We start from the raw sequence: 15218 nt of genomic DNA on the forward strand, positions 1-15218 counted from the left end.
TATTAGTTAGTTAGTTATTGTTATTAGTTGTTAAGTTAGTTAGTTAGTTAGTTAGTTAGTTAGTTAGTTAGTTAGTTAGTTAGTTAGTTAGTTAGTTGTTGTGTGTGTGTGTGTGTGTGTGTGTGTGTGTGTGTGTGTGTGTGTGTGTGTGTATATATATAAAGAAGATCTGTGTAAAGCTATACAAACAGACACACACACATACTTGTTGGCATCGCAAGGGAATTGCGCGATGTACTTCTTTCCTTTCAGCCCTTGCACCCAAGTGGCCGTTATTTTCAAGTCATTGAGCACATCGTTCAGCAATTCGCTCACGTCGACCTGTTGAATGTTATATATAACAAAACAATATAAAACAGAATTTCACGCACGTGCTCGTGAGCATGATACTCTGAAAGACGATAGTATATAGTGGAATGATATGTCCTTATATAAATGTCCTTAATATGAGACGCTGCTTAATATTCTGCAACGAGGCAAGGAATACCTGGTCCGTCCAGTCAGAGTCGCATATTCCCGCATTATGGTACACTGCCTTTAGCTTGGGTTAACATATTGAGCACACGCCCAGGCTACCATCTCATATTTTCTACGCACATCCAATCCTGAGATTGTCCCTCCCGCATTTAGTCATTTGCAACTCACCTCAAAACCCGAGTTTTTCCGCTTCTGGCGACTGCTCTCCTCTTGTTGTCGTAAAACTTCCGATGCCATGCGTACCGCTTTCTTCTTGGTCTCTTCTGTGCTCGGAGGTGCATCCTCCGCTAAGTCCGACTTGACAGATGGCGTAAACAGGCCCTGCATTTGCCTCTCTACTTCAATCATAGAGCTGCCCGACACGGTAGACAATCAATTGGTGAGCATCTACACTATGCATGTGTATGTGCTGAGAAGTCCTAAATAGTAAGCACCTATACTATGCATGTGTGTGTGTGCTGACGAGTACTCGGATTAGGATTTAGGTCAAGAATTCACATACTAAACATTGCATTCAAGGAATAGGGAAAATAATTGTTACTAATCATGGATACCTGTATATACAAAAGAGTTAGATTATCGAAACAAAACAATATTCGTACAATCGTGAATTACCAAAGGGGTTTGTATGTGTTGGATTAAACAACATTCGTACAAATGTGAAGTATTACTGTTTCATTAGTCAATAGTTGTTTGAGTACTCATAATTTACGGATATGTGATACGTAGCAACACCTATATATATATATGTGTGTGTGTGTGTGTGTGTGTGTGTGTGTGTGTGTGTGTATATACATATATATATATATAGCTATATATATGTGTGTGTGTGTGTGCGTGTATATATACAAGTGTGTGTATATATCTATATATACATGTGTATGTGTGTGTGCGTATATATATATATATATATATATATATATATATATATATATATTATATATATATAAGTGTGTGTATATATATGATTAGACTGAAAAAGCATACATACAACACATCGCAGAACAACTTTTATGATCTACGGTCCAAATTTAAACGCAGTTCAGAGCTAAGACTGGAGGGATTTGTGCACCTACATGTAAATATGTCTGCGTGCCACGCTCCGTAAACAAGCATATTTGAAGCAAAAATAAGTATACGTATTACGCATATCGTGGGCGTATACAAATCTACAGGTGTTTTGATGTTTATTATATTGATAAATGAGCCCATCAACGAAAATGAAATCACAAAATGATTCTAAACACTGACACCAGCAATAAAAGAAATACGGTATACATACATAAATGATTACTCGAGTTTTCGTAACCTAGACAGAAAACTTTATATTCGTACTTGATCATCCAAACTAGGATACGTTTATCCAAGTGATCAATAAAACGACATGTACAAGCAATGATGTGTACGAGCAGAATCTATGTGATTCTATACTTCTGTACACTCGTATGTGTGTCTTATTTGAAACATCCTCATCAAAATATGGAAGAACTGTGCAAGTCTCTCCGAGTGTGAGATTTATTTTTCGTATAGGATTGACAAGGGACTCGTATAGATAATACGATTGAGAAACAACTGTATACAAAACGTGTTTATATGCATACAGAACAGCTAAATAGATAACTATATATGCAGTTCAAACATAACGTTCATATAGATACAAAACACCATTGAACACTGTGTTTCGATGACTGTATACACTATATATGTTTAAAACACCATTAAACACTATATTTCGATGACTGTATACACTATGTATGTTTTGATGACGCATATAGATACACTTTGACCAACATTGAGCTCTACTAGATAAACATTCTATGAATAAAGACGAAAGCCAACCAAGACAGTAGAATATGATAAGACTTTCACTGGAATCACTTAGGCGTACACTTGCGTTTAAATCAAGCACTATTGAAATCTATTGAGGGTATATATAAATTAAAGCCCATATTAATAAAATCGTTTTACTTACGGTCTTCCTCCTGTCGTGACACTATCTACGTCACTATCCACATTGATGGTAGTCTGTATCACAGGTACGTCAATAACTACTTCGTCGTATAAGCTTGAGTCTTCATTCTCTTCTTTGATGCAAGAAGTCATTGAGCCTTGCATACCAAACATAGGCTTACTGGAGTGAGACTGCCTGCCCATATTCGGATTTATTGTATCGTTCAGCTCATATACTGTACCGGACGTCTGCAGACGTACGCCACAAGGAATAGTCACGATATACAGAAACGACATAATGCTTTGTTTCTTTCAATAACTTATGTGGTGTATCTTGTTCTATGCAGTTTCTCTATACGGTATTCACTGTAGGGTCTCGATTGTGCGGATTGAAGCAATCCACGGTTCCGAGGTGACCGTTATTGAACTTCTGCCAAATGCCCACAGTGTGATAACTGATACAACTAATCTAGAATTATACTGCGCATACTTCGTGGGCAGTACTTAGCTATGTATGTGTAGTAGATGATATGCACAATACGTGGCTTCTAATCAACCGAATAGAACATACACGTGCGTGTACTATCGACTAGAGAATGCGTGCGCGCATACGAAGAACGAGTTCCGAGGTGAGAAGTACAAGTCACTCGCCAACTTGTTTGTATACCCTTTGCAAAGTGGTTGGGGTTTTCGATTATCGATGGGGTAGCTGAGCAGCCTGATAGTTCCAGTCCCAGCTGGCGTTCCTACGGAAAGAATCGCTTATCAGGTGAATCTATGTGTGAAGCTTTTGATTGAACAAATCTTGGGGGTTCGTCCCTTTTTCAATTTTTTGGCCTTTCGATCTACCAATATGATGAGATGTAACTCAATCAAACGTAGGCTTTAATTCTATTCATCTTTCTTTAGTGGAATGAAACACAATAACGAACCAATAATATTAGACTAAACTTCTGTGATAAATAGAGCGATATGCCTTTTACCACTTTAGACTCTGGATTTTAAAGATAGACTTTAATTGGATCTAAAATGAACTATAGTGCTTTTGTTATTCGATAAGATCTAAAATAGTGCACAATCATATGGGGGCGATAACCACACGACACATGCATTCAAAATCTACTTTGTTATGAGCTTACCAAGAAGAGAGTGAGTTTGGACTCTTGAGTCTCGAGAGAGTCGAGAGTTCGAGATGCCAGTCTGGCCTCACTCTGGCAGCTGGTGACAAATATGTATGAAGATTATACATAAATACATACCAGTTCAAAATATAGTTTACGGCTATGTGAATGTATCAGTACATCATATGTAGCCTTCTAAACTCTTATACCATGGGCTATGTTTATAAGGGCGAGTCTTTAAAATGGGTTCGAGTTTTCGTTCCTTTACTTTCATTTTCAAAACCAGTCGCAGCCAAATATCTTATTAAATAATCGTACTACCAAGTACCAACCTCTCTGGCACATTTTTTTAAGAAACAATGCTATGTATGTTATGTACTGCTGACTCAAAATATCTATTAGATTGTTAAAAATAGGTACATGTCATGGACTCGTCAAAATCGGACCAGTGAACTTGAGAGTACATACGAGTACACTTACAGAATTACTCAAACTGCCATCATGACGAAATAAAGTTTTGAATAAAGTATAGATCGTACAAAAGTTGTCACTGTATGATGGACAAAACAACAACTATAAAAAATGACAAACGAAAGAATACACGAGATCGATATCAACCAGACATTGCAGCAGCACATAGAGTATCCACTTATATGTCAGGTTCGACTGGTACTGTATTGTAAATAAAGTCAACATTTAAATATTGCTTACTGGTTCTCTGTCTGATAACAAATAATTTTGAAAATAGTACTCGCTATGGCTTTCTGCCAAGATTGTAACTTCATGCGTCCCGGTTTGCAAGACTGCCAATTGCGTCCATTTGTCTTGCCCCTTCGCAGCGGGTATTCTACCTTCTGGAAAGGACAAGATAGCAGAAACACTCTCTAAGAGGGCACGACTGTTTTTATCCATATTTCCGACCATTTATTTGTACTGTGTACAAAGCATACTCCAACGATGGTGTGTAGTGGTCCTTTTATTTCTAAAAGCATAATTGCCAGGGCAGACAGATACAAGTCTGACACACAAGTGGTAGACGAGGTTGTGTAGGTGGTAGGCAAGTAGTAGGCACTGCTAGAGAGGACTCTACTAGAAGAGGCACTGGCAGCGTGTGCTTAATAGTCTGCTTGAGACCCTATACTCATAAAGAGAGCGAGAGAGAGAGAGAGAAGAGTATGTAACGCCCTTGGCCCTGGACCCTAAAATACTCTGTCCACGGCTGACGGCTTAACGGAGTCCACGCTCATGAGTCAATATCAGTTACATAAGTAATAATTATCGGCAAATAGGGATAAAATCATAAATTTTCTTTTCTCTCTCTCATCTGACATCTCTCTCTCTCTCTCTCTCTCTCTCATCTGACATCTCTCTCTCTCTCTCTCTCTCTCTCCCCTGTATCTACTCTCTACATATGCTGCAGAAGGCTCTCTACTCTCAGAGAAGCCTGAAGGCATCAAGGCAACATACTACGTCGGCGGTCGGACTCACGTTTCACCGCTCACCTCACGCGGTCACGCCTCACGGAGTCACGGTGTCCGCCTGAGTGTTGACGTGTTCTAAACCTTTTTTTTTTAATGTTTTAACCTTTGTGTGCTTTTATTTTTAACTGCCCAAATACTGCAACTCTTTCTAGGGGCTAGTAGATATATACATCAGTTTGAAACTCCCAACTTCCAACTCCCAAGTCCCAACTTCCAACTTTTAACTTTTAACTTTTAACTCCCAAGTTCCAACAGCCTGCCCTGATCCTCACTCGGAGTCAGGCCTCAGGCCTCATCATGCCCTCAGATTTCAGAACTCAGATGTCGTAAAGGGAGAGAAGGGGGGGGGGGGGGGGGGGAGAAGGGTGTTTTAGATACCTAAAGCCAAACCCTTAAAATCCTTAAAACTCAGTCACAGGACTCGCGTCATAAATAAAAGGGTGCAGTTCGACCTTGGGGCTTGGGCCCTAGCCCCTGGCCCCTGGGTCTGGAGACTGGGGGCTTGGGGGCCTGGCCAGGGGCACTGGCCACTGGCCAATGGGGCAGGGCCGCAGGGGCCAGGGGGACTCCGACTCTCAATTTAGGACTTTGGTGGGACCTTGGGGCTTGGGGTGTTTGTTTGTTTGTTTTTTAAGAAATATATCTAGGGCTCACTCACTTTAAAAATATCCTAAGTAGAGTAGGAACGTTCGCTACTCTCTCTATTTATTATTTAGAGAGTATTTACAGGAAGTAGGAACTCCCATGTTTTGTAAATACAAAAAGAAAGTTTTAGTTGTTGTTGTCTTTTTGAATAAAACAACAATAAAATGTACAGATAGTCCCTCGAAATCTTCACATTGTTTTTTTGTTTTTGTTTTTTAAATCGATCCAAACAGGTTCACAGTACACACTTCATGTGTTGTCTTGTTGTCTTGTGTTGATCACACTTCACAATTCACAGTTCTGAGTTCACACTCAAAGAGACACAGGCGTCGTTCAGATTTCATTTTGGATTTCCTTCCTTGCCTGCTCTTGTTGACTTCTGGCTGGTATCGCTATCTAGTATCATGTCCCGACATTGCCGACAACCGTAAATAACAACTGACACTACTCAAAAGTGACAACTGGCAAGTGACAAGTCGCCGAAATATAGTGTTTGTTAGTTTTTTATAAAGAAACAAATTAACGACGATATCCAACCCAGGTCTGAAAAAGGATCTCGATTTAAAAGTACAATTTGATTACTGGCTACTGAGACTTTCTTGAGGTATGTATCAAGTACGTGTTAAATACATAAATAAATATACGACACACGACACATCGATTTTTTTTATACCAAAAAAAAACATGTATGTACTGTACGAGTGTACATGTTCTCTGTTTTTAGTCTGTCCGGCCACTTTTTACGTATTTACATAGTACGGCGTACTATTTGTTTTATGTAACAAAAATACCTTCTTTTTTTTTCTTGGCGATTTTTGTGTCGATAGAGTGCATAGTGCCGAGGCCCGAGACTCCGACAGTTGTAGCCTTCTAAAAAATATTAAAAAACACGAGAGTGCAGACTCGGGAGTCGGAAAATGATACCAATTACATACCAGCCAGAAGCCCAGAACTTCAAAACCTCAAAAGCCCAACACAACCCGCAATCGCAGTCCCGCACTCTGCAGGAACTTTTACAATTTTAGATTTTTTTCTACTGAGTAGTTTTTACTATTTAGTAGTACTAGACCCGAGCCTTTCCCAGGCAGTCAGGCACCCCCACACACAAAAAATGAAATCTGAAAAGAAGAAAAAAAGGAGAGAAGTAGATAAAATCAAAACTGTCCAAACAAATTTAACAAACCTTTGTTTGATATTTGTTTTGTAAAAATTCCTTCTTTTTTTAATAAAATTTTGTTTAAGCATACATTTATAAATAGCCTCGCAGGCTCCCCCCGGGGCATATAACAAACCTTTTTTTCTTGATTATTGCTTTTGTAGAAATAAAGTCAAAAATAAATGCCATGGGTACTGACAAATTAGGACCATATATATGAGTAGTAAACTAAATAGTGATCGTATTCCACGCGTGTTTTCCTGCTAATTGGTGCATACCCACATAAAATGATAAAATATCATTCATAGCCTTTAAATTAATACAAAAGGGAGCTAATATGTTGTTTTTTTAGTTAAATTTGTGGTTCAGAACCTCAGGCCTCAGCCCTCAGGCCTCATCAGTGACTGTAAAGAACTGAAGGGTGGTGCCACTGTGTTCCTGCGTGTGGTGGGCTGGTAGCCTGGTACCTGGCGGTTATTATTTGATTCCCCTATCATTATTCTACTAGCGTGGGTAGTCAAAAAAGGTTCCATGATGCTATACGGCTTTGGCTAACACCGTATTAATTTACACGGAAACATAACGAGCCGCCGCTGAAAGCCTTCCATGAGTATACTGCTAAATACGTACAGTTCACGTAGGTGTAATCTCGTACAATGCCAAACGCCTCCAATACGTACATGGCGCGGGGGTCTATGTCCTCCGCATCACAGGTTGAGCCTCGGGAAGAACTAGACCAGACAGACCTTGGCACAAGTTCAAAAGACGACGATGGTAAAGGGCCGATATCGCCAAAAGATACACTCGATCTGAACGAAACAAGTTTAGGTATGTACTTGAAAAGCAGGCGGAAAGGGCTGTTGGTACACATATCCAAATGCAGATAATTGAATTGACATGCATACACACAACCATCCACATAGAACACACACATCCAAATACACACATACACACACACAAACACACACGCGCACTCACTCACACACACTTACACATATATATATATATATATATATATATATATATATATATATATATATATATATATATATATATATATATACATATATATATATATATATATATATATACATATATATGTATATATATATATATATATATATATAAAACGCACAAGCCCGTATATGTATATGTATATGTATATAAACGCACAAGCCCGTATGTGTATATGTATACATATATATATATATATTTATATATATATATTATTATATATTATTATATATTATATTTATAACTTTTGTATTGATTACATCTATATATATCTATGCGTGTGTGCGTGTATGTATGTCTATTATACATACATCCATACATATGCACGCATGCACTCACATTCACACACCCATATATATATATGTGTGTGTGTGTGTGGTGGGTGTGTGTGTGTGTGTGTATATGTAAGTGTATGTATATGTATATATATATGTGTGTGTGTGTGTGCGTGTGTGTGTTTCAATGTATATTATGAATGCAATTATATATGTATATATGAATTTATATCAACATATACATACCTATATAATATGGCTATATATATATATATATAATATGTATACATGTATGATTATATATATATATACATATATATATATATATATATATATATATATATATATGCAGACATATATATATATATATATATATATATATATATATATATATATGCACAGGCACACATCAATACATTTATACTGAAGCGATTTTTCCTCAACTATTTCTGGTGTGTATTGCATGGTCGCTGTGCTTTTCAATGGCGGCAGGGACCTTCCAATACATGTAGAACCTTGTATATATATATATATGCATATTTGTATGTATATGTATATATATATGCATATATGTATGTATATGTATATATATGCATATATATTTATAATATATATATATATATATACTTACATGCACACACATATATCTGTATATATGTATGTATATCTCTCTCTATATATATATATATATACATATATATATGTATGGATATATATATTTATATATATATATATAATTTATATTTATTTAAAATAGCTATACAAATACATTTTTCATGACCATACATATATGTATCTTATATGTATATTTATATATATATATATATACACGTATATATGTATATATATTCGGTATATATGTATATATATATATATATATGTTGTACATGTCGTATATATATATATGTGTGTGTGTGTGTGTGTTTGTGTGCTGAAATATATACATACATATTCACGTATGTATATATAAATGTATATTTATATATAGATACATATGGATACGCATATGTATATGTATGTACATGTATATTTATCTAGTTGTATTTTTATATATTGTACATATATATATATATATATACATCTATGGATATATGGATATTTACGCTATATTCGCATGTATTCAGATACATGTTTTTTTGTGTTTGCTTGAATGTATGATAAGATGCTTAGTATGATTCCATAAGCCTATATATTCATTTGTGGACATATTTGTTCACTCGTAATCATATGATACATCTTCTTTAGCCGTAGATGACGAAGCGGTTGCGGAAGAAACAGAGCATGTGCCAGTAAAACGCGACTATCTACAATTGGGGTTAACCCTTGCATTGGGCCAATTGCTGTCTCTCTGTATATTGTGCACTGGTATCACTTCGTCCTATCTAGCGGATTATGGCGTCGATCTGCCGCAATTCCAGGTGAGTTTGCTCTGTTCGGTATTTACACCTGGATTACTTTCGGCTTCACCTGTGGGAGTATATTTGCCTGTGGTCTGTTTACTCCAAGCTTCCAGTGCTTACGTTGTATCACAAGGTCATCACACTTGTCCTCACTGCCGGTAAAGTGGACAGCTCTCTTTGCTGGCTATTGTTAGCGTCGACGGAGAGACCCATGCACAAGAATAACTATAAACAGACATTCACATATTCATATATGTCTCTTTATCAATGATATAGACAGACATCCACATATTTCTATATGTCTTATGTATCAATAATATAGGCAGACATTCACATATCTATTTATGTCTATGTATCAATAACATAGACAGACATCCACATATTCATATATGTCTATGTATCAATAATATAAGCAGACATTCCATTTATGTCTATGTATCAATAATATAGACAGACATCCACATATTCATATATACCTATGTATTAATAATATAGGCAGACATTCACACATTCATCTATGTCTGTGTATCAATAATATAGACATAAATCCACATATTCATATATACCTATGTATTAATAATATAGGCAGACATTCACACATTCATTTATGTCTGTGTATCAATAATATAGACATAAATCCACATATTCATATATCTCTATGTATTCGAAACGTCAACTGCGCACTGTATATCCTCAACCATACCGTACCAATCTGCAGGGTGTGTTGACTTATCTCACACTGGCGGTGGTCTGGACGCCAGTAGCTCTATTTTATGGAGAGGGGTGGAGAGGCATGCGATTCCGTATGGGCAATTGGGGTTGGCTTAAGTACCTTATTCTGGCTTTTATCGATGTGGAAGCCAATTTTATGGTCGTAAAAGCATATCAGTATGCATCTATCACAAGGTATGTGGTTGTCTTCAAGCCAATTCCATGGTCATAGAAGCGTATCAGTATGTGTCTATCACGAGGTGTGTGGTTGTTTCAGATGTTCTGCCCTCTTCTCCCCCATTTTGTAGTTCAGTTTTCAGCATATATCACAATGTTCCGACGGTCGTATTCAGTTGGTGGACTCTTTTTGCGCATGTGCTATGCCGTGTGCCGTTTACCACCCTGAATAAAGTTTGGGTGCTTTATGGACTAGCACTTCCAGTGAGCTACCTAGCCAGTACCTTCCGATGGCTGCCCGAACAACAACACATACACACAAATTAACGGTATTCTCACCAGCGTATATCCTATACTAACCACATTGTAAGCCTGTGTATATGGTTACCAATCCATATAATCGGTCGTAGTACTGCAACGTTCCAATCCCTGAGTTCATCCCAAACCATAACTTGATCGACGTGGGCCTTACTTGCTCTTGTGTTGTTTTCCATTGCAGTGTGCAGCTGTTGGATAACTTCGTGGTACCGTGTGTGATGGTGCTGTCGATCGTCTTTCTCAACGTTACATACCGATTGTGGCACTACGTGGGAGCTATGGTGGCTGTGGCCGGCATCATCAGTCTTGTTGTGCACGACTACTTCAAGGTGAGTTGACCGCATACTCTGCACATGAGAACGATTCACTCCCCTCAATAGTTCAGTTTTCGCATTCACACAGTCTCACATAGCGACTTTATAAGAGTGCGCTTGGTATATATTGACCACGGCCATTCAATCCTGTGCTCACTGATGTCCCTCTTTTTGTTCCCGAAAGTACGGAGATTCTCCGGCCGAAAACCCGGTTTTAGGAGATTTGCTGGTGATAGCATCCGCTATTCTGTACGCGGTCTCTAATATTTCGCAGGAGTTCTTGGTCAAGGGCGACGTGCCTGTTGCTGAATGGGTGTCGATGCTTTGTATGTGAGAGTTGATGTTCTTAGATATCTAATCCGTGTATATGCATATTTTTGAGTATACATGCTTATCGCAAGGACCAAATTCTTCATAAGGATATTTGATGACGATATTTGGTGACCGTGAAAGCTTTGTATGGCTTACATGACTTACACACCTTTATGTACTACATGTGAATTGTATCCCGATGAGACCATTGAGCTGCGAAACTGACCGTGACCGTGTTAGCATATTGGCAACCTGCCCCTATATGTGGCGGCAAATGTGGCGGTTTGTTCAAACTCTACACGCGGGATTCGGAAAGGGAACACTATTATGTTGAGAGACTCTTTGCTGATATTTGGTATTCGCTCTATTGTTAGATATACATATTTGTTTGTACATCGAAGTCATATACATATCTACATGGATTTTCGAATATCATCATCGCAGTAATAGTCGATTAGCACAATATACGTGAAGCACGTACCACAGCAAGAATGAAGATGGTCTCTTGCTCGTATTTGACAGCTCGGTGCACATGGGCATTGTGCTTAGCAGTACCCTTTCACTTAAGCGTAGCCTATAGTAGTATGCTTGTATATCTCTCATGATATCTCAATTTCGGGTTACTGTCACTGTTGGCAACAGTACTCTATTATCTCACGACTACAGTGGAATATCTTACTTTATTTATGGTTCTTGATTCAATTGCAGCCTTGTTTGGCGTGGTGATTGCCACTATCCAGTTTTTCATTATCGAAGGCGTCGATAGTGTCCAAGCCGTGACTTGGGATAATGATGTGTATTGGCAATTCGCAGGCTTCGTAGCCTCCATGCTCGTATTCTATTCACTGGTGCCGGGTATGTTACAAACTTATATTAATCTACAGCTCAATAAGAGTATTCGTCATTCTTGTACACAATTGCTGTGGAAAGCGTTCGATTGTACTTGCTTATTAGTGCTGACTAGATTATCTGGTTGTCTGCACCCAGTGTGACGAGTAAATTAAAATATGTCGCCCTATCGAGTAAAGCTAAATTTGAATAGACGGGAATAGATGACGCAATACTGAAAAATAATCATAGTGTACTCTCAGTGTTAGACTAACATGTCATGGTCATCATGTACTTAGCATATTACTACGGGATTATTATTGCTATTGTTGTAGCTCGGCCAAGTGACTGAGTGACAGTTCAATTGTGTGAGTGTCACACGAAAATTGGGCTCAGAGATACTGATAAACACTAGCGCTTACTTTAATCGCATGCTGCACCCATCTGATCTACTATACACTGCCTTTTTATAACACAGTATGCAGCACATTATATGCTTTCTTGCACTCAATTATTCTTTTCTGCTTTCTCAGTGATGATTCGCCGCAGTTCATCGACTGTGCTCAATTTGTCTCTGCTCACCGCGGACTTCTACTCAGTCTTCGCCGGTATCTTCTTGTTCGATGTGATATTCACGTGGATATATGCCTTGTGTTTCGTGCTGTCCGTCGCTGGGCTGATGATATATAATATGGTTTCGGAACCAGTTGTTAAAGGCCCTCGAAAGATCATGAAACGCGCGCTGGGATCAAAACAGCAAAAGTCTGAGTCAGCCACCGAAGTGGAAGTGGTTGATAGATGATGTGGTCTACAGAGCTTAATATAATTAAACTTTTATTTATTCGAGTTGTCGATGTCATATATTTACCACATGGTATAGCTCACTGCTTTGCGTTTCTTCGTCCTTGGCGGAGGTATAGTGTAAAGAAAAACGGCAGCTATCGGGCGAAGAGAGAATGAGCATACATAGGATTGGATCCACGTATAGGACCTGTTAGAAGCTTCCACGCTGTATGGTATTTTCCATAATTTTAAATCGGGAGAAAGGGAGCTGGTGCATGATGTTGTCGAAAATTGTTGCTAAACATGATTTTTAGAAGGAACTTTTAAATTGAAGTTTGGCTAAAGCTTCAATGGCTTTGATGCACTGCACTGTACTATCCTACACAATCTTTTGGGATAAATTACTCTCATCAAAATAAAAATTTTAAAAAAAGCTGTACCAAAATCATTTGATCGCATCGCATTCATCATACCGAATTAACGGAGGACCAGTGAAGAATTTGTGGTACATATCTAGCCCATATTGATGTCCATATTTATGTCTAAAATGAGCAATGCTCAATATTTGGAACGTTTATACTTAGTACTCCCATGCCACAAAACTGGAGAACACACTTGCACACACAAAACTTATAGACAAACGAAGGATATTCCGAATTCTCAGGCATCGTCCCGTCGAGCCGATTCTGATAGATCGGGGAATCACTTGCCCAAAAAAAAACAGACCACTATGATTGTCCACAACCAATCCTTATCGTTTTTACCCCTAGCTCTCCATGGTCGTCGGAGCGTAATTTATTTTCCCCTATAGGTTCATGACCTCGTCGAAGTGACAAAAAATAGTTTTTCTTGATCTAGAATAAACACATAACCGAGCTTTTGCATATACTGTATTACTGTTATATCTTGGAAGGCTATAGGTCATTTACTTTCAATGTTTACTTTGATTTGGTCCCGTGTTTGGCGAGGGTACAATATAGAAGGCTGGAACCTTTCTTAACCCTTTACATGTTAAAACGGTTATATGTTATAACGGTTTAAAAATATCAAAACTGTGCACGTTTACATTTCACTTGCACGTGTTTATACGCTGGGGCTGAAGTACCATATAAACGTAGTGATATTTGACAGAGTGTGGTCAATAAAGCGGAATTCAATGTATTCAGCTCCGTACTGTATGCGGAGGACTAAAGGGTTGGAAGAAAGGGCGATATAGAGAAAAGACTGAAAAATAATGCATGTTTATTTAAAAACAAAACTAAAGAATAAGCTGAAGAATAGGAATTTTTGAGATATGTTGTTTGATACATGATAAAATATTTAGAACAAGAACATGACAAAATATTTAGAACAAAAAACATGAACTGGAACCATCATATACATTACGTCCGATTGGACGGATAGGAGTATGAGTCGCTAGATGGGTTGGTTGAATGTATTATTTGTATTAAGTAACCATTGAGACGGAATATAAGTTAAATCGTGTATCTAAAATAGGCACTGTATGATTGGTATGACAAGATGCGGAAATGACGTATGGTGAATAGAGTAAATATAATAAACATTCATATATAATTGTTTTAATAGGGGGGATGTTTTCGCGGGACATCAAGGGTGAAATCCGGATCGTGATCATGTTGTGTTACGACATTGGACTGGCGATGCGGCTCAGCACAGGAAGAGTCACGAAATGGGTTTCTAGTGTCCGCAGACTCCCTTTTGAGGACAGGGAGGCTGTGGGGGGCACCGTTGATGTTGATGGAAGGAGCGTTGCCTTCAGACTGGTCAGAGAAACCAATAGAAAAAGAGGTACTTACCTGAGAACAGGCAAGGGGATCATATTCGGAATCGTTCGACAAGTCCACATGTGGGAATAGCAAACTTGCGATCACCAAGACACCAGATTCAAATCCAGGCTTCTGAGCCATGTGTGTTGCTTGTCAATGATGAAAAGGTGGCCCGAGACTTGGACAAGAAATTGTTGTCCTGGCGGAGATAGCTGCAATTTTCACCATTCAAGATAATAAGTTCATATTTGACAATAGATTCTATCATGGCCTGAACATTCGTCAGGAAGGGGATATAGGAAAATGTTCCCAGTAGAGGCAACGATCACTTACGCGATGGCGACTAGTTTGTCATACACGTAAGGAATTGCAGCACATGGGAGGGGGTTTGATCGTTAAAGCCTTACCATAACCACGTACGAATTTCATTTTAGGAACATTCAGCAGGTTGCTAACTATAGCTACCTAT

At 38.2% G+C, this 15218-nt stretch overlaps 2 protein-coding genes across 2 annotated transcripts in view; one reads left to right on the top strand and one right to left on the bottom strand.

The window, feature by feature from the left end:
- The window catches only part of SARC_03105 (hypothetical protein), a gene marked incomplete at its 3' end in the record, with an annotated part of 6873 nt that extends 4003 nt beyond the window's left edge, over nucleotides 1-2870 (bottom strand). Inside the window, exons 1-3 of the mRNA XM_014303098.1 lie at nucleotides 2450-2870; nucleotides 646-829; nucleotides 206-321 (exon numbers count right to left, since the gene is read on the bottom strand). Coding sequence (XP_014158573.1) covers nucleotides 206-321; nucleotides 646-829; nucleotides 2450-2724 — 575 coding nt within the window. The remainder of the gene's footprint in view (nucleotides 1-205; nucleotides 322-645; nucleotides 830-2449) is intronic.
- A 4429-nt stretch (nucleotides 2871-7299) lies between these two features.
- SARC_03106 (hypothetical protein) lies at nucleotides 7300-13025 on the top strand. Its single transcript, XM_014303099.1, has 7 exons — nucleotides 7300-7658; nucleotides 9365-9537; nucleotides 10238-10425; nucleotides 10907-11054; nucleotides 11224-11365; nucleotides 12060-12206; nucleotides 12713-13025. The coding sequence occupies exons 1-7, from the start codon at nucleotides 7487-7489 to the stop codon at nucleotides 12979-12981; spliced, it is 1239 nt and encodes a 412-aa protein (XP_014158574.1). The 5' UTR covers nucleotides 7300-7486; the 3' UTR covers nucleotides 12982-13025.
- The last annotated feature ends 2193 nt before the right edge of the window (nucleotides 13026-15218 follow it).

The sequence above is a fragment of the Sphaeroforma arctica genome (assembly GCF_001186125.1).
Source record: "Sphaeroforma arctica JP610 unplaced genomic scaffold supercont1.152, whole genome shotgun sequence".
Lineage (NCBI taxonomy): Eukaryota > Ichthyosporea > Ichthyophonida > Sphaeroforma > Sphaeroforma arctica.